Here is a 26,578-nt window from a genome sequence, read left to right on the forward strand (position 1 = left end):
CAGGTCCAGGTTGCTTATGTGCCAAGGCGGATTGCCAAGGATAGAAAAGTTTTGCACCTTGATGATTCGAGGTCGCAAATGAGGCGGTGGCCCTCACGTGAAGGAACGGCTCACGTGGCACCTAAAATGGAAACCAACGGAAGCGGCTGAGGATTTTTGCACAATGCTTTGGCATAGCACAACCCGAAGTCTCGGAAAATCAGGTCCGCACGCCCGAACACAAAATGGACGTCACGGCGTTTGCGAAGTCACGCGGGTTGGAATGATTCTTGCCTTCGTCACTCGGTCGTTCGAAGTTTCCTAGGCCGCGGAGGGTTGTTTGCGGGAAGGTAAAACTAAATACTTACAAGTGCTAGTATCTTACGGAACTTTATACCTTCTGGGAATCATGAAATCATTCCACAATCGTTGTTCATTGCTTCGTGCTGCCCGCCATGCTCCTAGGTTAACGAATATTTCATAGTTTAAATGGTTATTATGCTTCAATGAAACACAACAATTGTACGATTTATCGATTTTTTTAATCTTTGAAAAACGGACCGTATTTATTAGGATTTATCGAATACAGAGATCGTTGGGAAAACGGGAAAAGGGGAAAAGGTCAAACGGTTTACTGAAATCAAACCAAACTGACAGCCGCGGCTAGTCACCCTACCCGTGGGGCTTTGTGCTGTGAGTGATAGCTGACTGACTGCGTTTAAAATTTTGCAAATGGCGCAGCAGCGCCAATTTTCAGTAACTGCAAGCCACTTCTTTGAGACAGCGTCTTCTTTGAGCAAACGTCGTGGTCGTGTTTCGTGTAGACTTTAATTTTCCTTTGTTCTACAGAATGGAGTGCCCAGAAGAAGCGAACGTTTCTGCTGATTCAGGTTCGTACTCGTAATTGTCGACGGTCGCAATTAAGGCGTAGATAACGCATCTTAAATTTTCCCCCGTGAACTGCAGCAGAAGCGGAGGGTGATTTGGAGGTCGATGAAAACCTAAAACGTCTCGCCCATGAGATGATCCTGTTTGTGTACGAGCGTCTGGCGATCGACGGGGACGCTTGGACTTTGGATTTCTGGGAATCGTTCCGCCTCACGCAAGATGACCTTTCGATGTCCGCCAAGGAACTGCGAACCTTTTTCTACCATGACATTACGCAAAATCCGCAGTACTTAGAAAACCTGCGATACGACATTCTGTCGTACATCAATCCCATGTTCAACTGCTACCGAAAGGACGTTCTGCAGCGGGTCGATTGTAGCGAGACGATCGATTTCGTGAAAGACGGGCCGCCTTTGCCACCCGCCGGATCCACTGGCTTGCCACCGATTAAGCTGCAAACCAAACCGGCTGCCGGAGGCGCTGGTCTGGAGCAGTTATCGGCCCCACTGGCGCAACCATCTACGCCAACCGCCAATCAGACGTCGCGCTTTATTTCGGAACATGTAAGCGAAGCCCTATGGACGGAAGATGAAAAGCTATCGAAACCGATATTACCGATAGCCGAATGTATGTCACGCATTGCCGTTCTGACAAAAAACGGCATCCCGTTGGCTGAATGCTTCAAGCCCGGTATGAAGTGGTACGAGCGTTTCCGTCTCCGCGGTTTGGCCCAATCAACAGAAAACGTGCCGCCATCACAATCTGCCGAAAGTTTGTCGGTCAGCTACGATACGCCCCTAGCACATTCGACGGCCCTGGTTGGGAAAAAAGGTCCCGTTCGTGCAGGCTTAACCCCGACGAAAAAGGACAGCGCAAGCTCTGGTGTGGCTAGCTTCAAGACCCCACTGACCACTTCAACGCCTCATCTGCCCAGACCGCCGATGGCCCAAAACAACCGTACAAAAACACGAGCTGATGATGGTCAACAACCGTGCTGTAGTTACCGCTCGGTGAAAAAGTGAGTTATATTGAAAACCCCTTTTACGGAACAGAAAACAAGAAATAAACATATTACGCAACACGCTTATTGTTGGGAGTTTTGGACGAAAACGTTTCGTTCAGTTATATTAACAAAACAAATGACGGGTCTATCGGCCTACTATAACTTTACAAATCTCTCGCCGCGCCTTCAGAAGATGCTGTTTCCCCCCGGTACTTAAGGTCTCGGGGCCCAAGAAGGATAAGTGGGACATTTTGGATGCTTCGTGGTGATGATTGATTGCGCTGCTTGTGGAGCGTACGGATCGATGAAATGTTACGGTGCCGCGATCGAGGGACTCTCTCTCTCTTACACATTTAATTAGTCTTCGAAGATGCTGAATGCTGCTGCCCACCGACAGAAGAGCAACAGGAAAAATCGGTCACTCCGCGGTGCGCACTTCCGAAACCAAACCTTCCGTCACTCATCCTCCGTTAATTCGCCTTCTTCGACGGTCTGGCGAGCAGTTCGTACTTGGTCTTCGAGCTGTACCACATCGCATACGGGATGGCGAGCGAGGGCAGGGTCAGGAAGGCGAACGCTAGCCAATCGAGGTAGTGCGAGCTGAACTGCTTGTTGAACTGCGCTTCGGCCACGATCGCACCCTCGCCCGGTTCCGAGCTGAACGAGAACTGGTCCTCGGCCGCATCTTCCGTGGCCCGATAGTTTACCTCGGCGGCGGTGAAGTTCAGATAGCCGTACGTTTTGGGCCGCACCACCACAATGTGCGTCACATTCGTTTGCGGTGCAATACGATCGATGGTGGCCTCCAGCTGACCGCCGACCACTTCAAACACCTCCGGGTGGAAACCGTTGTCGACTGGGGCGTGTGAAACGGTAACCCAAAACATAAATTAGCTAATGTCCCCCGTTCGGAGATGACCCAAGCCACTACATACCCAAGCGAACGTTGACGGCCGGGCCGGAACCAACGTTGTAGAGCGTGTACTTTACGACGATATCGCGCGCTTCCACCAAATACTTGTTGAGGATGTGCTTCGATACCAGCAGGCGGGCTGTGTTGTCCTCGTTTGCCAATCCCAGTTGGCTAACGGCGAGCAGGGCCAACAGTGCGTACACAAAGCTCTTCATCTGCAACGGCACGGGGAAAAACATGAAAAACTTCATCAAAGCACGCGCTGCCGGTTGCGCAAAACGCGGCCAGACACACTTACCGTTTCCCGCTTCAAGGTTTTGTAGTTTGCCAACAATAAATGCAAATAAACACCGCTTACTGGCGGATCTCGGGAAAAACTGTACACGTCGTCTTTCGGGGAGCGAATGCGGTAAAAGGCCGAAGCCGTGAAACTGGCCGTGTTCCGATCGACAACGTCCAACGCTGCGTGCAAGTCAAAATACGTGTACGGTAGCTGTCAAAATTCGGTTCCAGTGTGTGCGTGTCGTTAAGGTTGCCGTAGAAACGTTTTACGCCACCCCATTTTTGAACAAGATCGATATAAGAACGCATCGAACTGTTCAAGCTCTCAACCGAGCAAACCTCTTCAATGAAAACCGAAATTCATGAATTTGATGTGATTGCTGATAATAAATAATTGTTTGAATGCAATTAATGGCTCTGCAAAGCACCTACCACCTACCCTAGCTTTGGTGCACACGCACCGTGACCACCATTGCAACCGTTTGTTATCATGCTGTCAGAACCGTTGATACAATCTGTGCGAAACGACCTTCAGTGACATTCAAAAGGCGGCAAGGAGATATTACGGCGGCCCCGTTCCGTTCCGTGCTCCGAGATAATACAGTCCTGGCGAGATTGTCGCCAACATACGAAGGGTCACACTTTTCTTGAAAAGGCATTCAAAGAGGCAAGCCATGAGTGTGTCGATCGAAACGGTTGCTACGGCTCCTTTCGAGGGTCAAAAACCGGGAACGAGTGGTCTTAGGAAGAAGGTAAGTGGCTACACTGAATCCTGCCTCCTGAAAGTGACCCCAACTAATAACGGCGCCTTGTTCGTTGAAGGTTAAAGTGTTTACGCAAAAAAACTACACCGAAAACTTTGTCCAATGCACCCTGGATGCGAATGGTCCGGGCCTGGCCGGCTCTACGCTGGTCGTCGGTGGCGATGGCCGATACTTTTGCAAGGAAGCGTGCGAGTTGATCGTCCGGTTGTGCGCCGGCAACGGTGTGCGCAAGCTATTGCTCGGCCAGAACGGCATTCTTTCAACGCCGGCCGTTTCGAGTTTGATCCGACGCCACAAGGCCCTCGGGGGCATTGTTTTAACGGCGTCGCACAACCCTGGCGGACCGGAAAACGATTTCGGTATCAAGTTCAACTGCGAAAACGGTGGCCCGGCACCGGATGCGTTCACCAACAAGATCTTTGCCCTGTCGGGGGAAATCAAGCAATATCGGGTTGCCCCGGTAACGGTAGACATCTCGAAGGTCGGTGTAACGAATGCCGACGTGAATGGCAAGCCTTTCACGGTGGAGGTGATCGACTCGGTGGCCGATTATGTGGCACTGATGCGGGAAATCTTTGACTTTGACCGGCTGAAGGAGTTTGTCTCGGGAAAATCGCGCCCCGGTGGTCAACCGCTCAAGATGCGCATCGATTCGATGAACGGCGTTACCGGGAACTATGTGAATGAAATCTTCGTCAACTGTCTCGGTGCGCCCAAGGACGGAGTGGTACACACGACACCGCTGCCCGACTTTGGTGGACTCCACCCGGATCCGAATCTAACGTACGCGAAAGAACTGGTGGATACGGTGCGTGCCGGTGACTACGACATCGGAGCGGCATTCGATGGTGACGGCGATCGGAACATGATCATCGGTCGGAAGGCTTTTTTCGTTACGCCTAGCGATTCCCTGGCCGTGATCGCGCACTACCTGGAGTGCATCCCGTACTTTAAGCGCAACGGAATTCAGGGGCTCGCCCGCAGTATGCCCACCGCTTCGGCCGTCGACCGGGTGGCGGAAGCGTTGGGCAAGGAAATGTTCGAGGTGCCGACGGGCTGGAAATACTTTGGCAACCTGATGGATGCGGGACGACTGTGTCTGTGTGGGGAAGAGAGCTTCGGCACCGGGTCGAACCACATCCGCGAGAAGGACGGTCTGTGGGCGGTGCTGGCCTGGCTCTCGATCATGTCGCACACGGGCAAAAGTATCGAGGAGATTTGCGTCGAGCACTGGAAGCGGTACGGGCGCAATTACTTCACGCGCTACGACTACGAAGAGTGCGATCTGGGGCCGTGCAACGAGATGATGGCCACGCTGGAGACCACCATCACCGGTGCCGCGTTCGTCGGGCGCGAACTGAGTGCCGGTGGCAAAACGTACAAAGTGAAGCTGGGCGATAACTTTAGCTACAACGATCCGATCGACAAATCGGTATCGACCAAGCAGGGACTGCGGATTGTGTTCACCGACGGCAGCCGGGTCGTGATGCGCCTCAGCGGAACCGGCAGTTCCGGGGCCACCGTCCGGTTGTACATCGATTCGTACGAGAAGGAGAACGTGCTGGGAAGCGCCTCCGAGATGCTGAAGCCGTTGATCGATATCGCACTGGAAGTGTCGAAGCTGCCCACCTTTACCGGTCGCACCGCACCGACGGTTATCACGTAAAACAAAGGGTATCCAGGGTATCGGAGGACCCCCATCTCAATTTGCCATCGTACCGCAAAAGCGAGTGCAATACACTAGTACACCGTCGTTACGCTTGAAGTGTGCATTTCGATGTTCTTCACATGAAGTAGGGTTTTATTTGTCGTTACGCTAATTTATGCAAATGCACCATTCAATAAAGTTGGGTTTGTTAATGTTACAAAAAATGTTATTCTTCGGGGTATATTTATGAGCAAAAAACTCAAAAGCACTAGCTGTATGGAACAACAGATTGTTATCAGCCAACTATGATGCGTTTGTGATTTATTGTATGTTATTGGTTTGATAGCTGCTTTGGGTAAATACAGTCCAATCGCCTTATCATGTCCTGTGGCCCTTCTTCTAGTTTGGTTGATTAGCAGAGCAGACGATTAGGCTTGCTCGAAGGTTGAGTAATTTGCAAACCAAAATGTAATCCTTCGTTGGAAATGTCGGTAAAAATAGAAATGCATTAGACAAACAGAGCCCGGCACCATATTTATAGTGTATCAGCCGTGTACGTTATCAGCATACGACAACAAAGATCAGCTGCGAAAGTCAACCGTAATCAATCGAAACTGTCCGTATCTAATCACAGTATGCTACGAGTCGATACGCGGCGACATGGAACAATTACATTTTTCCCTCTGGCCTAATCCAATCCACCAAAACAAATCAAAATTACTTATCATGGTTGCCGTCAGCCGTATCCGTTGCCGTAAATGCCTTGCAAAATCCAGACGACTTCTGACCTCTGATCGCAACATATCGCTTCCCGCCTCGTATCTTTAGATCGACATACCATGCGCGATAAAAGATAAGTTTTTGGCCGTAGCAAAAATGTGCCTAGTACCTTTAGTACCATACCCGGTTTTGGGTAGTATCGATACAACGTTACCCGTTGCAGCAGACGATCTACTCCGGCTACAAGCAGGTTGTAGGAATTTTCAAGCATCATCATGGAAGCATCGGTACTACGAGACTACGAGCAGCGGATCAAAGACCTGGAAGCGACCAATCTAGCTCTGCGCGATAAACTGCTAGAACATGACAAATTGGTAGGTCCTACTTCTAATTTTCGCCAGCAACAAGTGAACCAACTTCTGCAACTCTGTTTGAAGCGTAAAGTCTACGTGGAAGATCTCAATGCGATGAAGTGTTCGTTGGGGAACCTGCAAACTCTGCTCATGAAGTGCCGCGCAGACATTCTTTGCCATGAGATGCTAACGCCATCCGAGGACCTCAACATGCTCCCCGTACCCAGCCCGCTGGCGACCGGGACCACAAATATGGAGGTTGTATCACTGCAGGCCCAGCTGGAGGTTTGCAAAAGCGATTTGACCGAACAACGGGCCGCCTATCAGGAGCTGCTGATTGAAAAGAATCGTATAACGGCCGAGCTGCAGGTGATGCTACAAAGAAATCACCAGCTTTCGATGGACAACGCGCACACGTTGTAAGTAACTGAGGATGTGGACACCCGTAACCGGAAGCTAACAGCCTTTACTTTTTTTTTGCAGCCGAGAGCGCCCGAAGCGCGGCAGTATTAAGCTGTACGGTACATCGCCCGGTACGTTTTTCGAACGTCTGGTGGAACCGTGTCCCCACTGTAATAATGTTTTCGGCGATTTTGTGACGCTCGAAACACACATTAAAGATTGTCCGGGACTCGATTACTAGCCGATAGGCGAGGGCGATGATAAATGGATAGCTTTATTTTAACTTTACGCACCGTGGTATCAATAAACAGCTTTAACTCTCCGTGTGTGCACGTGTTATCGTCTAGCGTGTTATCTAAAGCCGGAAAGATTTACACAAAGATTAGCAAAATGTTACTGTTTGAACGGTGAGACAATTTAAATAAGCTGGCCGCAACAGATTATTTTTCTTCTTTCATTTAGTATGTTTGCGTTGAAACGAAACATCGTTTGAAAAGGCATCTACTCACCTTGGGCATTAAATCACAAACAGCTCGTTTGACATTTCCTCTGCTGTCAAATGTAAAGGGTGCAGAGAAAAATACAATTTTCCTCCCGCGGCAGCCAAAAACACCGAGGGCGTGTGTATGTGGAAACGCAGTCCCCAAGACAGGAACGGACCGATTTGCTCTCTCTCCTGGGTGCGGAACTGGGAAAAGTGATTGCTCTTGGCTCTGACGTAGCCGCGACGACCATCGCCGTGTATGCTATTCATAGCAGAGTGCCCTAATAGGGTGCAAAAGTAAGGCGCTGAGCATAATAATAAACATAAGCGCGTAGCTCGGTGTCCGCCGCCGCCGTAAGTGGAAAAGAGTGTGAAGAACCCAACATTGATCCGTGACTGGATGTCGCGCTGAAACTCCATCTGGAAAGTGTTCGCGTAAACCCGATCAATCAGCATGGCAAACGTTTGTGAGCCTCTCACGCTGGCCAAAGGTGACAAAGCAAATGACCTTACAACCCGACCCGTCTCGACCTTACTAACGTTCCGCCCCGCGCGCGCGGGGTTGCTTTCAGATGTGAAGCGCTCGATCGAGCTGCTGGAAAAGCTGCAAATGAGCGGCGAGGTGCCAGCCACCAAACTGGCCGCCCTGCAGAAGGTGCTCCAGAGCGACTTTCTGAACGCGGTGCGCGAAGTGTACGAGCACGTGTACGAGACGGTCGACATTCAGGGTTCGCTGGATGTGCGCGCTTCGGCGACGGCCAAAGCAACGATTGCCGCGTTCGCGGCGAGCGAGGGTCACGCCCATCCGCGCGTTGTCGAGCTGCCCAAGACGGACGAGGGACTCGGGTTCAACGTGATGGGCGGCAAGGAGCAAAACTCGCCGATCTACATTTCACGCATCATTCCGGGCGGTGTAGCCGATCGACACGGCGGTCTCAAGCGGGGCGATCAGTTACTCTCGGTAAACGGCATCTCGGTGGAGGGCGAAAACCATGAGAAGGCCGTTGAGCTGCTCAAGCAAGCGGTCGGCTCGGTGAAGCTGGTCGTACGCTACACACCGAAGGTGCTGGAGGAAATGGAATTGCGCTTCGACAAGCAGCGGGCGGCCCGAAGACGCCAGCAGTACTAATAATAACGGCGGAACGATCGTCCGTGTGCCGCGTTTCGTGTGTTTTGTTGTGGCCTCACAATGATTCTCATATATTCTCCGTCACCCTTACACCGTTTAGTTAGAAGGCATCTCATCGTGTGTAGAAAAGGAAAATATCGTTATTTAATAGTTCACACTTTCACTCTCAGTTTGTATCGTATCGGGTTCCCCAACCTTCTGATACGGTTCGTTTCCGATCGATTCCCTGTTTCGACGAGTGCGCATTTGTCTCACGCTGAAAGGCGCTCTACCATCAGGTGGTATCGGTAGAACCCGCCTTCTCGACGACGGAGAAAACCCCCAAATCCAACATGTTAGAAACCTCGGGCGTCCCACACAAATCGGAATTCTCTTGCGTCCCACTGTTCACCTAAAATGCCATAGCCCGAGACACAGCCAGAGAGAGAGAGAGACAGAACAAAGGTATTGTGCACAATGTTGGAATGTGTTCGTAAATAAAGTATATGTACCACCCCCGTTTACCTGATAACTGGGACCGCGTGCTGGCTGGCGCCTGTTATCGTTTCACCCGCCGCTAGCTCTCGTACTTCTCCACCAGATGCTTCACGCCGTACTCTTCGTACTGGCCGCGGCTCATGCACGACTTCAGGAAGCTGAGCGACTGCGAATACTGTTTGCCACCATGCCAGGCGTACGTAAGGGGGCTAGACCAAGGCAAGGATGGAGATCGAGATTAGTCGCCGGCCGGCCGGTCGCTTCGGTAGAGTCTTACTTTTTCGGCACCATCACGTTGACCTCGTACTCATCCGGAGCCAACGCTCGGACGTCCTTCTGCACGCGTGACTGCATTCCGGCAAACAGGGCACAACCACCGCACACGACAATGTTTGCGAACAGATGCGGCCGTGTCTCTTCCGGACACGCGTTGATCGCATCGACGATCGCTTCCGGGATGCCCATCTGCTGGATGCCCACGTCCGATGGGTGAAACAGTATTTCCGGTATCACGAAACGCTCGTTGCCCAACCGCAGCGTTTGCAGTTCCTCGCTGCCATCGGCCGCCGATGACTGTTCGTTCGGTTTCCGCAGATAGCCCCGCCGAATCTGCGTGTAATCCGGCAGCATGTAGTCCCGCACGATGGTGTTGTCGGGAAAGCGTTTGCGTGCTACCCGCATGTCTTCGCCAAAGTTCTGTGACACGAAGCAGCTGTCCTCCTTGACCTGATTGATGACGTGCGACTCGTCCATCACGTTCAGCTGCCGGTACGAGATGATCTCCTTCAGATGGTTCGTCAAAACTTTACCCCCGACGTCGATCCGTCGGATTGCGTCCTTCACTTTGGAGCCCTTGATGAAGGGCACGACGTGCGTGAAGCTGAAACCCGTCTCAACCACCACACAGCACAACGGTTTCTTGCGCTCCGCCGTTTCCGGTCCGTGCGTGTAATTAAAAGAGGCCAAATCGACGGCCGTCGCTTTACACACGGCATCACAATCGTACTCTTCGTAAAGGATTTCCAGCATCGCTTCCTGGATCGAGCCAAAGTTAAACAGTGGTTCCGTGATCAGGAGCGGCGTCTCGGAGAACTGCATCGGATAGCAGTCCGGGCCGAAGAAGTAATCCCAAACCGTCTTCTGCACATCCCAGTTCACCAGAAAGCCACGCTGGAAGGACAGGATGTAAAACAAGCCAGACACATCGCGGCACTCTTCGATCTGGTTGCCGATGAATGGGCGACGCCTCTCCGACTTGGCTTTCGTAATGCAGTTGAGTATCGTTCTGAAATGCGAGAGCCCAAAAGTTTACACTGAAACGAAAACTCCAAATCACACACCCCAATCGATCCAATTGCCCCGCTTACTTTGGTTCCTTTTCATCCGACAATCCCAGCTTGGCGTAGAAAGCACCATTATCTAGTACAAACACACTACCGTCGCCCATTTTGGTGGAAATACTACGACGGTGCGACTGCTTGCTGTGCGGGACCAGCACCGGCGGCATCAGAGATTGTTTTGTTTACGCCGGAGATTGGAAGCAACTAAACGCACGCCCCGAATGCGTCGAACGAAACGTCAAACGAAAAGGACCTTTGACATAAAGAAGCATCCTTCCCGTACAAGAAATTTGTTTGAAATTTCGCGAAGGACGCCGGCACATTTTCGTTCGCTGCTAGAAATGCAAATGTTTTACAATATTTTTTACATGCTTGCCCTACTTTGACCAGTTTCTGTCCAAGTTCAAGCGCCTATCAAATCTGATGATCCGTGTTTTGAAGGTGGTTCCGCTGGGCGCAGTACTGGGAAATGAGTGCAGATGTGTTTTAAGAATAAATTAACAATTTATGGAGATATATCTGCGGCAGGATATGTAATCAAAATTATAAATAAATCGTACCACCCGATTTTCCCATTCGGGTTGCCGCTTCCAACGAAGAGCTGTCAGTGTTTTGTTTACGCTTTGCGCCACAACCGATTTCCGATTTGATTGTCCGTTCTGACTTTTCGTTTTACGACTTTTACAATCAGTTAGCGTCGTTTGGCAAAGGTACGTTTGGGCGAAACTAAAACCGGTTCAATTGTGAAATTCTTCAATGTGGCCGCGATGGCCGACGAGAACGATGGCGAGAACATTGTGGCCGAGAATGGTACTCCGACCATTCGCGAGCCGTGGCTTCCTCTCGAACTGGAGGTATCAAGCATTGACGGAGAGGAGTCAGCAAACGAAGCAGATCCTGAACTAGCTTTTTTGGGATCACCTGGCGCAAACATTGAGATCGATACTCGTGAGCTATGGCCTCCGCTCGAATCGGAGGTATCAAGCATCAACGGAGGAGAGTCAGCAAATGAAGTAGAAATTGAAGCCGCTATTTCGGGATCACCTACCGAGAATCGCGAGCCCCACGAGCGCCGCGAATGGGACCCCATTCGAGACCTCGAACCGGAGGTACCCTACCTTGACGGAGGAGAGTCAGCAAATGAAGTAGATCCTGAAGCCGCATTTTTGGGATCACCTGCCGCAAATATGGTGGTCCCCTCGAATCGCGAGCCCCTCGAACCGGAGGTATCAAGCATTGACGCAGAAGAGCCAGCCAACGAAGCAGTTCCTGAAGCGGCTATTTCACCATCACCTACCGCAAATATGGAGGTCGAGGCTCGCGAGTCCCGCGAGCGCCGCGAATGGTCTCCCCCCGAACTGGTATCAGGCATTAACCGAGAAGGGTTAGCACGCCATATACATCCTCTAGCCAGAGGAAGAGTAGGTTTGGAGTACGTTATGGCTCGGGAAGCGGCTAACCGACTCTTTCCCTCGGTGGCAATGCTTGATCGTGTGGAGAATTCAGCTTTTTACAGAGCATCAGCAGAATCAGCAGAAGACGAGTCGCCGGAGGAAATCGAGACGGTGGATCTTTCCCACAGCCCACCAATCAGCAGAAGTCCGCTTACGACACCCCAGAGAAGTGAGGGCCATACGAACGATGAGGTGGTGAAGCACACGCCAAGCGGCAGTTGGTAATGTTTTATCATTTCTTTTCAGAGAAACGAAAAAGAACCGTGTCCCCCAAAACAACGGTGCGGTCGCCTGCCGCGAAAGGACAGTCCGAAGACGACGACAGTGGGTCACAGTGCTCGATCTGTCTGGACGATTGGACGATTTCGGGCGAACACCGCGTGGTGTCCCTGAAGTGCGGTCATCTGTTCGGCCTGTCGTGCATCACCCGATGGCTGGAGAGCAATTTGGCCTCCCAACGGTGTTGCGCCACGTGCAAAACTAAAGCTTCCCTGCGCGATTTCCGTCCCATTTACGCCAAAGCTATCCGAGGGTTAGATACGACCCGCGAAGAGGCACTACGGGCGAAGCTGACGATCGAGCGAGACAGGGTGGCCGAATTACGCATCAAGCTCGGGGCAGCAAATTCGGATCTAGCCTACCAGCGCCGGCTGGTCGACCAGTACAAAGCGAAGCTCGATGGGCTGAACGCCAAGGCTGATACCGCCGAGGTGCTGATGCCGACCGGGCGCCGGACGACGTACATGCTGCACATGGACAAGAACATCCAAATAAGCGCAGAGCCGGGCTGTCGGGTGATGGCGTTCGCAGCCGGGCCTCAAATTTTACTGATTTCGCTCAAGTCTACCCAAGGGCTGTTCCCGGGATATGCGGTGCGCTTGCTGCAGGGCCCCGAGTTTATTGCAGGCGGCACCGTGCTCGTTTCGTCGCAATCGATTCGGGACATCGCGGTAGATGCGGCGGATGCTCTGTTCGCTTGCGCTACGATGGAGAAAACGGTCAAGGTATTCTCCATCGAACAGCGCAGCATAAAACTCACGATCACGCCGAATCCGGAAGCGGCCGTGTGGTCGTGTGCCTTCGATAAGAAGCGGCCCACGTGTCTGTACCTCGGAACGCTCCGCGGCTCCGTGTACGTGTACGATATTCGTCAGCCGGAACAGTGCCTGAAGGAGTTCCAGGTGGGCCACGAGCAGAATGACTTCACGGCCGTCATTAGAATCTGTCCGGTCGAACCGACGGCCACCGTACCGTTTGGAGGCTTTCTGGTCTGCAAGCTCAAGTCGCTGTGGTTCTTCGAGTATACCGCCTCGGAGCAGGTTACGGAGAATCGGCTCAACCTCGACGGGCCGTTCTGGTCCATGAGCTACAATGCGGACAGCCAGTTGATTCTCGTCACGCAGCGTGTCACACGCAACGGCCAGCGGACAACGCACGTGCTGGGGATGCTCGAGAAACTGGGCGATGTCTTTTCCCTGGCTGTGCAGCACAAGTTCGAGGGGTCACAAGTGCAGACGACGATGCTACGCAATGCCCAACTACTGCTGCCCAACGGTCAGGACACACTAGTGGTGTCCTTCCTGGAGGACGACCGTAAGCTGGCCACTTGGAGCACCAACTGTGGACCTCGCCCGATTCAGAAGCTACAGATGGGCGATACCATACTGGACATTTGCCCGGTGAAGCTCACACCACACCAAACGCACGTGGCCACTCTGTGCGGTCGCCGTTGTCGGATTTATCACCTCGAGAGTGCAAAGCCTCTAACTTGGTAATGGACACGAATTGCATTTGCATTCGCCATTCGGATACTGATCGATGCCGTGCTGCTGGTTTTGGGTTTGTGGTCAGCGACATGATATTCTTAAAAACAACCATACGCGACCTCTGCTGAATAAGTGTTTAGAAGTTGAATAAACATACCGGGTACATACCCGTGACTATTTTGCTAAACGAACGTTTGTTTCGATTTCCTATGGAATCTTCTTCCATCAAAGCATCCCAACCCTGATCGCCATCACCATGGCATTGGGCGTGCGGTTGTCCGTGGTCGGATGTTGTAAAATGAAACTCACACAACGGCGCTACATTTTCAAACAAAGAGTGTATATTTTCCTTCCGATTTTTGTTTTCTTTCAGTAGAATACTAAGACTTTACAGATTGCCGCTTTGGGGGGCGCTTCCGCTCGTTGGTTGTCGGCGGAACTGCTGCGTACATCTCGAGGGGAAACTCGTTCGGGAACTGTAAAGTTTGGCTTTCGTAACAAAACTCGGTACCACGCGGCGGCGGCGGCGGGATGGCGAAGAAAGCAAGCAAGGTTAGTGCGCGATACTTGTTGTGATGGTAAAATGTGGTGAATTTTTCTCTCCAAATCAATCGCTACGTTTAGCCGTCCCACTGTTGGCCAAGTTTAAATGCAGTTCAGGTGGGAGCTGAGTTCATTTTTTGCCACCTCAAAAAGAATCCTCGACTATCCTGTGTGACTACTTTGTTCGATTGTTGTTGTTTTAGTGCGAATCGATGCATATGACCAGTACTAATAATAATTACATAAAGACGGAAAAGGACACTCAGAATCAGTGCCGGAGAGCGTCGCCGGAATCGAGAAGCGCATGAAAAGCTAATGTTCGGCAGAATATGAAATGACGGCGCGTAAAACATACAGAGTGTGGGGGAATACGTAAAACTAGCAAATAGATTATAAATTACAACAAATACACGACGGTTCCATTCTGCTGTGAGTGTGTTTTGCTAAAATTACTTTCGTTTACACCTCTCTACGCTTCTTTTGCAACCCGCACCTGCTGCTGCTGCTGCTTCGCACGGTTCTCACGGGTGGTTGGTGTGATCGTTTCTATCAGTATTTTATTTATTACGCTTCTTTTTGTATCTTTAACTTGACGTGTAATTTTCTGTTTTGCTTTCCTTCACGTTTACACACATCTTACCCCCCGCGCGGGGGGGGGCGCGCATCACTTTACATCATCTAATCTGTGTTTTTTTACTTATTATGCGTTTACTTAATGAATACTTAAAACTCGCTTCTACCTCGCTAAGGTGACCATAAATTAATGCATAGAAAAGAGAGTTGCGTTTAGCGTCTTTAGTCTTTAAATATTTATTTTGTATTACATTCGCAACTCGCGTCCCCACTCCGTCCGGTGTCCCCGGTGTGGCCGTGTAGTAGTTAAACACCCTTCCCATTGTTGGCGACCTGTTTCGAATTAGCTTCAGAATGAGTTGAGGTTTGCTACCAACGTAAGGCGCTGTGTTTCAAATGCCCCGAAAAGGACAAACGGCTCACGTTGCGCCGCAGACCGAAGTAAGTGATTAATTACAGTATTTAGTAGCGGCAGTTAGGGCAAAATGTTTCTTCCTGCCGTGAAAATGAGTTTTGGGTTTGGCTAATTCGCTCCAAATGGGTTCGCATGAAATCGTTCTCTCACTGTAGTCTGAACTGTGTAGCTGTTTGTTGTAGGGTATCTCGACCGTTGAGCCGTTTCAATACTGCTATAAAATGCCACTCCTCACGTAGCATCAGGTGAGAACACAAAAAACCGCCATTCTGGTGGTTCAAAATTATAAAATACTGCGCATAAAAACTGTTCCTCTGGACTGGAGGGATTATCGGGACTGGGAAAAGCTGCGTTAAAATCGCAAGCGCAAGCGCATAAATAGCGCGCCAGACGTACACGTGGAAAAGTCGTTCCAAAAAGCGTCGAAAACGGAACGATGTCCGTTGTCCGAGGTTATATACTTGCATCATGTATATATACTACCTTTCTACATAAACGCCTGTATACCAGGCGCACAATGTATAAAATGGTCTGCGTTTGTCTTTCGGCCGTTCGTAGACTGTTACCTAATTCACTACCTGTTAGCTAGTTTGTCCACGAGTTGCGCGCTCGGAACTCCAGTGTTTCCTTCCGTCGCAGATGGTTTTTCTGAGGGTTTTCTGCCTGTGTTTTGTTTTGTTTTGTTGTTTGTTTTTGGTTGGTCCTCGCACCACGCAGCGCACCAGAGGTCACAGTTTCTCGGTCCGCGTCCGCACTTAGTCTAACCGTGCGTACCGCGGCACGACGTCATTCTTGATCCAGAACAGGCAGTTGTCGCTGTTGTACGTCGGCAGTGCGTCCTGGCCGATGTCGAGCAGCTTTTTTCGCAGCTCGTGCTTGATTTCCCCGTGCGACACGTAGTGGTAGAACAGCTGCTGGATGGCGGACACGTACCGGCGCTGCTCGGGCGTCTTCGGTTCGTACCGCCCGAGGATGGCCTGAATGTCGGAGTCGACGTCGGCCATACCGAGCGCACCGCCCGTCTGCGACACGACGTAGAACTGGGAGCTGGCCAGCTGCTGCGTGACCGTCAGCAGCGGGCAGATCGTGCGGATGTCCGAGATCATGGCCACCAGGCCCTGGTAGGTGGCGTTGTACCGCCGGAGCGCCTCCTCCGTCAGGCCCAGCTGCCCGATGACACTCTCGTTGACGTGTGCCGTCACCAGTTCCGGCGTCCACTCGGTGTACTTGTTGTGCAGCTTGCCATTGTGGGCCTCGTGGGTCGTGGAACCGAACACGGACCGCACGTGCGTCGACACGTCCGTGCTCCACACGTCGGCCGGGTGCTGCTGCAGTATGTTGCCATCCAGTACGAGCCACTCGTGACCACCGCCACCGTTGCTTGTGCCGTTCAGCTCACCCGTCGCCGGCAGATCCGGGAACGTGCGACGCCATACGTCGGGCACGGCGTCCAAAATCTCTTCGTCCTCCTTATCCAGCAGACACGTCGCGTTCGCGCAACGCACTTTACTCGCGTACAGTGCATTTTCCTTCTCCGAGTCGGCCAGTGGCTTACCGGGGAATATGGAGGCACCGGATGAGACCCAGGTCCGGGCGAACAGTTTGCTGGTTTTGTTCGACGAAGCAAGGGCCGTCACTAGCGTGCCACCGGCACGGTGCCCAAACAGGGTGACCGACTTGGGATCACCCCCGAAGTGCGGGATGTTCAGCTGGATCCACTTGAGCGCGACGATCAAATCCGTCAACCCGTAGTTACCGGACGTCGGCGGATGGGCTCGCTTCGTTAGCTGCTCCACGGCCAGGAACCCGAACACGTTTAGCCGGAAGTTCGGGCGCACAAAGATGACGTCCCGAGCCCGGGCGTAGCGTGTCGATGGCCGCAGCTTACCGGGCGAGTCCCCGGTGAAGGATTCGGCTCCGACCAGCACCACCACCGGCAGCGGGTTGTCGTAGCGCACGTGCGGTGTGATGACGTCGAGCGTGAGGCAATCCTCGGCCCCGTCCACCTTGCCGTCGGCGTAGAACTGCCAGCAGACCGGGGTCGAGTTGTGGGCCTTCAGCGTACCGTTCCAGCAGTGCTCGATGCTCTCGATTGGTTGCGCCGCCTTCCAGCGGTTCTCGCCGACCGGGGGGACCGCGTACGGGATGCCACGGAACGCGAACGAACCGTCCTCGAGCACACCCTCGACGCGTCCACAGTTGGTGACCGTTTCGATGTACTTCCCATCGCGAACCGGAGCCGTCACGGGTTCACCTTTGCCGATGAGCGTGAATGCGATGATCAGTGCCACGAGCACCAGGATGATCAGGATGCCGGCAATGACGGTAATGTCATCTGTCAGCAGAAAGGAGAAGTAACAGTTAGAACCGAACCCGTGTTTTCCCCGAACCACACACGTCCGCCACTTACCGACTGAACACCGGTACGACTGAACTCGCTGCAACAGACTGCGCTCCTGGGCGTCCTCTTCCGCTTCGGCCGCCTTATCCTTCGCCTCCTTGTCCTCCGGCTTCACCAGCGCTTCGCCATCGGTGCCACCGTTGACGCCGGCGGTCTTCCCATCGACTCCATCCTTCGTTTCGGTGTCCTTCAGCGAATCGTCCAGCGTTTCCATCGACGCTAACCCGGCCCGGTTCTTCGGCGTTTTCCCCAGCTCGATGTCATCATCCGGCTCGCCGCTCGCCACCGGTTTGAAGCGCTTCGGGATGATACTGGCCAGTGGGACCCGCAGCGCATCCAGCAGACCCTTCTTCGGTGCCTGGCTACCGTCCGTCTCGTCGGCGGCCGGCTCGCCCTTTTTGGTGTCCTCTCCGGGTGCGTCACCGCCCCCGTCACTGCTCGGTTTGTCCGTCGCCTCGGCCGTCACTTCGTCCTTCTCCTCCTCTTCGGCCGCCTCGGCCGCCTTCGTGCCGGCCTCCACATCCTCCGCAGCCGCCGCCGGCTTCTTGGCGAACGGATTGCGCAGCTTCAGGTTGGCGAAGAACCCACCGGCCGTACGCTTCGGTTTCTCCTCCTTTGCCTCAGCACCACCGTCCGCCGGCAGCTTCGCGTCCTTGCCGCCCTTTTCGTCCCCGTTTTCGCCCTTCTCCAGCAGCTCGTTGTCCGCTCCGTCCGCTTCCTTCGTTTTTTCCTTGTTCTTGTTGAAGAACCCGGGCAACTTGAACGCTCCGGCCGGAACCTTTTTCGGTTTCACTTCCCGCTCCTCGGCCTGCACCTTGTTCGGTTTGTCGCCCTTCGTGTCACCACCGGCCGCCGCCGCCGGCTGCTGCTCTTTACCCTGCTGCTGCTGCTGCTCCGGCTGTCCGTCGGACTTTTTGTCGACCAAGCCACCGGCTTCTTCCGGCAGCTTCACGATTTCCTCCCCGTTGGCCACGTTTTCGGTGCTCTTCTTGCGCTGCTGGTCCTTGCCCGGTTTGTCACCAGCGCCGTCCCCGAGCAGCTTCTCCGTTTCCTTCGCTTCCGGCTCGGGTCCGTCGCCGGCCGGTTGCGGTGTCGCCGGTTTCTGACCCTGACCCTGCTCGGTTGCTTCGGTCGCACCGGCCGCGGGCGTTGTTTCCTTCTCGTCCGTTTCACCCATACTGTGCGGTTGGCGGCCCGTCAAACTTTCCTACCGTACGCCGCGCCGCGTCGTGTTCGTCTGCAATCAGGAAGAAGAAAACGGGAATGTGTTAGACGGAAGGAATCCAGTTGGTGACCCTTTGAAAGCGGGGAATGAACGATCATCGAAAACACATTCCGATCTACAAGGTGCTGACAGTTCTATGATGCCGAAGTGACAGTTCTTGATTAGATTTAATCTTTCTCGACGCTACTGCACAGGAGGATCAATCCGGATCGGACACTGCCATAGAGCCGTCGACGATCTTAACTAAAAGCCTCACACTAACTGTTGGCCCCTCTCTCCAGAGTGGTGTACCAGATGCGCCCCGTTACGGCCAATTATGGACCTAGACATGTGGCGAAGCGCAACTGACCTCGATCTCTAGCCCCACCTGTCCGGGCCCGGGTGCGATCAAGAGATCAAGACATCAGAAACTCGCTTCCCTCCGGAGGCAGGATTAGTTCCAGCGCTCTCTAGCCTTAATGGGGCGCCTAGCAAAAATAAAAATCCGGTCCATCTTAGCCGGGGCAATTTACCATTCTCCTTCTGCTTCTCCGTCGCGGTCCGACCTGCCTGAAGGTCTGCCCGGGGCGGGTTCTTTAGGCACACACGAGTACTGCGTGATCGAAAGTAGGCAACACGGCCGTAATTATTCGCTCCACATTAGCTCCGGCTGGCGAGCGCGCGCTTCACGTCCTGCACGTCCGCGGCCATATCCCACCCAGATCACCAGCGGAGATCGATCCGCAGTGCAGTTGCAATTCCGGCCTGCCCCGGTCCGGACATTCTTTGACCATGTACGGGTAGCATTCTCGTTTTTCATGCCGCCACCATCGTACCCCCCTAGTGGCCGCTCCGTGTTTGCTTTTATATTGGATCTCTTTCGGCGAGAGACTTTCTAGCGAAATGGGAGAACGGCCAATTTATGGATATCTTAATTCGCTACAGTGCGGAATGCCTCATGCCCCCCCCCCTTATCGGTGGGTGCTTCGAATGATTAGGAAAGCTCGCGCGCGAGAGTGAGTCACCGTGGCGAAGGAAAGCTGGCAGGCATATCTCGGCCATTCGGTTAATCTGCAATTACGGTGTACGTGCCGTTCGCGGTAGCTAAAAGTGTGCAGCGCGTCGTGTTTTGCATAATCAAGACAGAAAAAGCTGTTGATAGACACCACGGTAAGAGGTGTTGAAAGTGTGTATTGGCCTTTTCGGACCCCCGGCGGGGAACTGATTGCCCTCGCGGCGTGCGAGTTAATTTATGCTCATCCCAAATCTCACACTTGCTTCCCAAATCACGGACACGGACCCCCGTTGATTGCTACAAATCAAACCGATCGTACCGTTAATAAACCATCCGTCTTCGGGGCAGCAAGCACCAGAAATGCTGGTGCTGTGGCCCACCGGTTTTGAGGGTTCCTGGGGATCGTCTTCTGTCGCAGGTTCCGAATAGGAAAACAGATTAATTTATGATACACAAACGGTGGCCCTTCAGAGAGTCAGAAAGTCGTGTCGTGTTGGAATGCGCACAACCTCTTGACCGCGAACTGGGACCTCTTATTCCAGACTGGAGCCGCGTTCCCCGAAAAGCCGCTCCATTATGCTTTAATTAAACCTCAACAACCGACATTCATTCCGACCGATCTAACACACATAACCTCGCAGCCTGTTGCTCATATCACCGACGGGGCGACAATGGATGTTCAATTACAGCCCGCCCAATCCGTGTCCTTCCTTCGTTCGTGGTGAGCGGTCAATTAGATTACAATCGAGCGGTTCTCACGGGAGTCAGTCAGCAGTTGTATGTGAAATTATGGAGCATCGCTCCATAGGGGTGGCCAGGCTGCTGGCTACGGCCGAGGAGTCAATATCCGAGGAATCCGGTGACTCACTGGAAGTTATGTGACGTCTCGCCGCATTAAAAACAAACAAGATAGGAATATGATAAAATCACAGTTCGGGCCATAAAGTGGCAAGATTTCGAGCGATTCAAGATCTTGTAAGGTCCACACACGGTCAAGCGTTATCATGCGATCGTCCGGATTCCAGCGAACGGGTCCAAGAAACGGGTCCATCCCTTTTTTTTCTTGGCTAGATGGACCACAATAGACCTCTCCTCCACCACCGAGAGACGGCTTTTAAAGGGTTCACGGGAAGAGCATAGAGCCCCCGGAAAGCGGAAGAAAAATAAAACCAAAGGCACTTCCCAAGAGTGCACTGTGTCCAGACTGTGTGTGTAAACAGAGCGCGGCGGAAAACGCCATTTGTGCCGAAGAAACATAAAAAGTATCTTTTACTGATTTCCTCCAACTTGCCGGGTCAATGTGTGTTCCACTCCACGGTTCGGAGGTTGGCTTTCGGAATTTCGGAGGTTGCCGGAGGCCACCATCACCGGGAGCCCGCCCGAAGAGAGCGGTGTGTGGCTGCTGGGTTAATATTTTTTATGACACCTAAATTGTGGCCAACTCCACCACTGCGGGGCCGCACACTCCACACTCCCCGTGTTTCGATCTTAATAGGGAGGCGGCTCGCTGTTGTCCCAGCGATCAGCATAAAAAATCAATTAAAAGCCCATTTCTATGCCACCACCGACGACGACGACGATGACGACGAACGCGCGGCTTCGTCCCTCACGCGGATGTCACCCTTCCCAGAGCCAGAGAGAGGACTGGGCTGCTGGTCACTTTCTTCCTTCCGTGGTTGCCGCCGTCCCTTCTTCGAACGGAGCCCTTGCTTCGCGTTGACCAAAGTAGCAGGGCAATAAAATGAGCGACATCCTGTTCGTGTTTGAGACCGACACCGGCGCGCAAGGACCGTGGCCCGGATCTCCGGAGAGGAGTCTGTGGATGGAAAAGATGATTTGTTGTGCTGCCTCCTGTTCGCGTTGCTGGCCGGCGCATTTTTCGAGCCATTTTATGTGTTTAATTTACTGTGTATGCCGTGCGAGAGGACCCAAGAACCCGGACGGTCTGATAGTAAGAAGGAAATTGTCGGTTTTCGAGGCTTATACGGAGGGGGGTTATTTATGATTTAAAAGAATCTCGGTCGAAATACGAGAAGTAAGATGATGCTGGATTTTCTCACTCACAAGACGACGATAATTACACGCGATCGCGTTCGGTCAGGGAATGGAGCACAACAAGGCTTAGGGTAACCGATCGCGGCTTTGGGGGATCCTTTGGAAAGTGGTGTGACAACTCCAAGCACGCCCTAGAAGGGACGCCTTTGGGTTTTGGGCTGGCCATTGGTAACCCGCCCTAGCACGCGGGATACGTGGGAGAAATTTATGATCCGGACCTCGCCGCCGTTGAAGGCATGTATTTATCCCGATCCCAATTCCTTCTCTTCTTTTTCGTGGCAAGCGATCGAACAATCGATCGATCGATCGATCGAACCCCGAGTGTCCTGTCCACCACGCACACTCTCGACGACGTAGAGCGTTAGGAAAGGCGAAGGATTGTGGGCCCCGATGGGTGTGAACTACATAAACAAACATCGGGATCATGACACGGGGCCAACCGAGGCCATAAAAAATGGATTCTGAGATGTGTGCGCGATCGTCGAGGAGTTACGATTTATGACTCCGAAAAAACGTGAAAGGGAAGGTTCTGTTCCTGATACTTTCGAGGTCTGTGGGTCCACTGCCATCCATGCTAGCTGGGCTGGCTAAGTGCGTCACGCATGGTAATGTAAACACGGCATTCCACTAACATTCTATTTGAAAGCGATTTAAAAGTACACGCCTTGCGCCATCAAAATGCCACCCGACAACCTCGAGAGCCGAATCCCGGTGGGGAATCGGACCCCATCAAAATGGGAAAAACAATCAACCGGTCATTAAAAGTACCGCTTCAAACGGAATTCACACGTTTCCACTCGATCGGCCCGGAACCCGGTAAAGCTAATTGAACTCCCAAACCAAGTCACTGTGCGTGCGGCTCCTTCGTTTGTTTTTTCTCTCGATCGATCGATCGATCGATACCTAACCTCCCGGTCCCGGGGTGCCGGAAGTCCGGGACCTCACCCCCAGCGAACGGCAGTCGGGTTGGCCTTTTTTTCTGGGGACTTTGTCGCCTCTGACCATTACATTTCCGCACCGACGATCGGTGCTTCCGGATGCCACCGGAAACATACACCTGTGTTCGGACAGAATGTGTTGGGAAAAGGTGGTCCAGCCGAAATACTGCCACCAGTCAACGATTGACCATAAATGTGACACGGAACGGCCACCTCGGCATCAACCTTTCGGGGTGGTGGGTTCAACCTCGGGCGAGCCCAACGTCACTCGGCACCTCTCCCTGCACTGCAACGTCGCATACGGTCGGATCGTTAGTCGGCGGGTTTGATGGCATAATTTATGAGCATTCTAGAGGGAGGTCCCGCCTTAACACGGCACCGCGTGTGTGTCACTATCTCGCGGTTCAATCGCGTCAAGGGTGGCTCCGCCGCGACTCCCAACCTAACCTTAATTATCACGCCCGCCGCCCGGCGGAACTGCACGCGAAGAACGGAAATGCACTCTTCGAGCAATTACCATCCGGACGAACAGGGCGACAAGCGCTGTCACTGCGCGTGTTGACACTTCCATCTGTGCGCTACACTTGGCTTGTCACTTAGGGGGACCCACCCGCTGACTGACCCGCTGCAGCCGCCGCCACCAACAACACGCGACACGCGTGCCGGCTTTCGTTGGGGGGACGGTATTGTTAAACCCGTTGGCGCTGTTTATTTTCATTCGTCCGCCCCACCCCGCCATTGTGACGACGACCGAAAGTGCGAAAGAAGCTTAACATCGTCTCATTAGAATGTTGGGAATGTCGTTGGTCGCTGGTCCGAGGAGTTCCACGATGGCTAACCTTCGGCGCATGGCGCATCACCTACACGCCCGTCCCGAGAGAGCTCGTAAATAATGTTGCTACTAGACATCTCAATTTCGTGGCCACCGAAATAGCGGCACCAAGGCAGACAGTCTCCAAACCACCGGATAAAATACGGTGATCGCCGGCCCGTTCTTGAGATGCTGCTCTAGAGGGCGGCCTTTCAGAGAGGGCAAGAACATTGTCATTCCGGAAACTAGCGCGTGGAATGCACTACGCCGCGCACGCATAAAGTCTTCCAAGGGCGCTTTTTCGTGGGCGCTTGTCAAGTGAACAGAGGGCATCGCCATAAGTACTCTATCGAGGAAGAAAGCAAGCCCATCATTTTGAGATCCGATCCGAGATGCCCTCTGTGGAGGGAGGTCTGAAAAGGGTGCGCCGCAATGGCCGAAACTATCTAAATGAGACACTAACGACACCCGCTCGTGATAAGATTGGTGGGTGTCAAAAGAAATATTATTAAAAGTGACTCCCCGTGCAGTGGTTTGTTTTATTTTTAGGTAGTTTGTACCTATTGCGTGCAGACTCCATGTTAGAATCTTCGATTTCGAGTACGGAAATGTGTTGTTGTTCGATTCGGACCCAAAGGTATTTGGATTTGTTGATTTGATTTCTCTTTTCATCAATTCAATTTATTAGTTTCTTCAAACCCAAAACCAAACCAAAGAGAATATTTTAACATTGACTCTTAAGAACAAATTACTCAGTTACCAGACATCAGTAAGGGCTTTAGTGTCATTTGCCTCAACTATTTGTGGCAACATGTGGTTCATCACATAGAAAGGAGCTTGAAATAGTTTAAATGTTACATGTTCCGTTATCTGAACACGCTTTAGTTGAACCAACTCTACGATAAATTATTTATTTAGTTCTAGATTTAGGCTAGAAGACTAAATTTATCTTATATCATGAGAAGAAGCTTGGCAGTACCATTGGAGTGTCGTTCATTGTGAAACTAATTTGACCCGCATCTTCGGACAGTGAATAATCAGCAGAAATGGCGTTGTGAATTGGGCTCCAAGAAGTTGCGATTTGACACCATTGGACTATTATTTTTGGGGTGCGGCGAAAGATAAATGTTATTTGAACAAACCAGCAACTATTGACGACTTTAAGACCGAAATTCGAATTGCAATTGCCAAGATAGGCTCACAGACAGTTGAAAATGTACCCAAAAAAGGTCGATCGAATGGGTTACTGCTAAGCCAGCCCTAGAGGACATTTGACCAAAATTGTTTTTCATTTAAAAAAAAATGGAAGAATCAACCTTTCAAATAAATGTTCAAGCATCGAAAAATATTACCTCTGTTTACTCCGTAAATTATCTTGTGAGCTTTCGCATTCATCGTATGTTCAAAAATATAGCCATAACTATTTGTCTTCAATGCCTTCCATCAACCTTCCAAATTGAATAATTGGTCGAAGGTAAACTATAAGAAACAAAAGTTGGGTTTGCTAGCCTTATATGACTACTTTATCTGCCTTCCCTTATTAGTTGTATGAATGACAAAACAAATATTTAGCTTACAAACAAAAAGTCTCTCACCCCTAGCCAACAGAAGCAGCAAGACTCCAGCATAATTACTATAACTACTTATCAGTAGCACCGTTCTTACAGACTTTCGGCAGGTAATAATTAAGCTACCTACGTCCTTCGAATTAGTCCTAATAAAAGAAGCGTATATTTTGGGGGAGACCATTAGCAAACACCAAAACAAAATGGGGTAAACCTTCCGCTGCTTCCGCTTCGGAACTTCGTCAGGTGCGCAAGGCGTTCACCAACGCCACTTGCACCAAACGCCACCGAAAAGTCCACATGTAATTGATCCTTCCGATGCGTGTGTGCAGGAGCGCCGAGGAGCCTTATCGTATTTCACCAGCCTTACACACACGCGCTTTATTTACTTCTTGACGATCGAGAGCACGAGAGGTAAGCGATTACCACTCCACAAACAGGGGCCTTGAAGAAAAAAGTGCGCCGACGCTAAAACGAGAGGCTTCGCTTCCTTCCGACGGGAGGGAATGCGGCTCTGGAAGCCGACCACGCAATCACTTCCGATCCGTAGGGGCCCTCTGTTGGGCGAGGGGCAAATAAGTCGCATTCTGGAGTAGGAACTTCATAAAACACACACACATAGGGGGGGGTGAAATATGATCCCGCCGCATCCATCGGTGGCCTATATCGAGTGCCGAATATGAGCGGTAAGTAGCTGAAGTAATAGTCGTTAGGCGGCGGCTGGCCAGTGCCGTGCGCTTCTAAGGTTTGCCAACTCACCGCTGGGCGTTTTCGTTTTTTTACAGTTCCTTGCTGTTTTTGTTGTGACACAGAGTGCGTGGACATTGTTTACGGGCGCGTCCTTTCACTTTCCCAACAAATTAGATCCCATTAAAATCGGCTTTCGGGGATCGTAACGTTGGTGCTGACAGGCGGGCCCGCGTTCTACGATTATCGACTTCGCGCTGGCGGCTGTTCGCCCAACCCGGCCAACTGTGAACGATGGGACAATTCATCAACCTTTCAAAAAAAGGGCTAAATAAGAATCTGAACTTTTGGGGAGTTATTTTTAAAGTCCGATTGGTGGGTTGTAGCCCGGTCGCGAAAGACGCCCGGTGGACGACCAGCGTCATCAGAGTTAACAAAGTTTAAGGAATTAATTTGAAATGAGTATAAGTTGAAATTGATCATAAAATACCGATAGGTGTTTGTTTACGTTAAAAAGCCCATTCCAAATATTGTGATGATCGTCCGCTAGCGCTGCTTTCACCAAGCCTCAGTCTTGGTCCAATGCGCCCAAGAATCGTCCGCGCCCGCGTTCTCTGGATCATGTCTTTCCGCAGTCGGCAGCCGGGCACGCGATGTGTCACGCCATTAAGCAGACGCCTCGCCGACGACGGCCGACGTTCGAATTGAGACTTCGGGGTCCTACAAGTGATCGTTCCCGGGGCGTAGCCCACAGAAGCGCGCGTTAGTG

General features: G+C 52.0%; 8 protein-coding genes across 8 annotated transcripts; 5 read left to right on the forward strand and 3 right to left on the reverse strand.

Annotated features, from left to right (window-relative positions):
- Positions 1–829: 829 nt before the first annotated feature.
- On the forward strand, positions 830–1,889 carry LOC128279035 (uncharacterized). Its single transcript, XM_053017755.1, has 2 exons — positions 830–869; positions 946–1,889. The coding sequence occupies exons 1-2, from the start codon at positions 830–832 to the stop codon at positions 1,887–1,889; spliced, it is 984 nt and encodes a 327-aa protein (XP_052873715.1).
- Positions 1,890–1,960: 71 nt separating this feature from the next.
- Positions 1,961–3,233, reverse strand: LOC128278147 (translocon-associated protein subunit beta). The gene is made up of 3 exons (XM_053016816.1): positions 3,082–3,233; positions 2,806–2,998; positions 1,961–2,726 (listed from the first exon to the last, which is right to left on the reverse strand). The coding sequence occupies exons 2-3, from the start codon at positions 2,996–2,998 to the stop codon at positions 2,341–2,343; spliced, it is 579 nt and encodes a 192-aa protein (XP_052872776.1). The 5' UTR covers positions 3,082–3,233; the 3' UTR covers positions 1,961–2,340.
- A 396-nt stretch (positions 3,234–3,629) lies between these two features.
- Positions 3,630–5,840, forward strand: LOC128268679 (phosphoglucomutase). The gene is made up of 2 exons (XM_053005856.1): positions 3,630–3,817; positions 3,888–5,840. The coding sequence occupies exons 1-2, from the start codon at positions 3,740–3,742 to the stop codon at positions 5,493–5,495; spliced, it is 1,686 nt and encodes a 561-aa protein (XP_052861816.1). The 5' UTR covers positions 3,630–3,739; the 3' UTR covers positions 5,496–5,840.
- Positions 5,841–6,440: 600 nt separating this feature from the next.
- LOC128268460 (optineurin-like) lies at positions 6,441–7,193 on the forward strand. The gene is given in 3 exon segments (XM_053005563.1): positions 6,441–6,571; positions 6,635–6,973; positions 7,014–7,193. Coding segments are annotated over 3 exon segments (618 nt in total). The 5' UTR covers positions 6,441–6,472.
- A 345-nt stretch (positions 7,194–7,538) lies between these two features.
- Positions 7,539–9,066, forward strand: LOC128269479 (protein lin-7 homolog C). The gene is made up of 2 exons (XM_053006958.1): positions 7,539–7,927; positions 8,009–9,066. Exons 1-2 carry the CDS (start codon positions 7,891–7,893, stop codon positions 8,563–8,565), a joined length of 594 nt encoding a protein of 197 aa, XP_052862918.1. The 5' UTR covers positions 7,539–7,890; the 3' UTR covers positions 8,566–9,066.
- Positions 8,692–10,529, reverse strand: LOC128269477 (actin-related protein 6). Its single transcript, XM_053006957.1, has 4 exons — positions 10,410–10,529; positions 9,320–10,327; positions 9,070–9,251; positions 8,692–8,956 (listed from the first exon to the last, which is right to left on the reverse strand). Exons 1-3 carry the CDS (start codon positions 10,487–10,489, stop codon positions 9,122–9,124), a joined length of 1,218 nt encoding a protein of 405 aa, XP_052862917.1. The 5' UTR covers positions 10,490–10,529; the 3' UTR covers positions 8,692–8,956; positions 9,070–9,121.
- A 620-nt stretch (positions 10,530–11,149) lies between these two features.
- On the forward strand, positions 11,150–13,671 carry LOC128279036 (E3 ubiquitin-protein ligase RFWD3). Its single transcript, XM_053017756.1, has 2 exons — positions 11,150–11,192; positions 12,083–13,671. The coding sequence occupies exons 1-2, from the start codon at positions 11,150–11,152 to the stop codon at positions 13,609–13,611; spliced, it is 1,572 nt and encodes a 523-aa protein (XP_052873716.1). The 3' UTR covers positions 13,612–13,671.
- Positions 13,672–15,558: 1,887 nt separating this feature from the next.
- On the reverse strand, positions 15,559–18,711 carry LOC128267853 (neurotactin). Its single transcript, XM_053004800.1, has 2 exons — positions 17,544–18,711; positions 15,559–17,468 (listed from the first exon to the last, which is right to left on the reverse strand). Exons 1-2 carry the CDS (start codon positions 18,709–18,711, stop codon positions 15,889–15,891), a joined length of 2,748 nt encoding a protein of 915 aa, XP_052860760.1. The 3' UTR covers positions 15,559–15,888.
- Positions 18,712–26,578: the final 7,867 nt, after the last annotated feature.

The sequence above is a fragment of the Anopheles cruzii genome, chromosome 2 (genome assembly GCF_943734635.1).
Source record: "Anopheles cruzii chromosome 2, idAnoCruzAS_RS32_06, whole genome shotgun sequence".
NCBI lineage: Eukaryota > Metazoa > Arthropoda > Insecta > Diptera > Culicidae > Anopheles > Anopheles cruzii.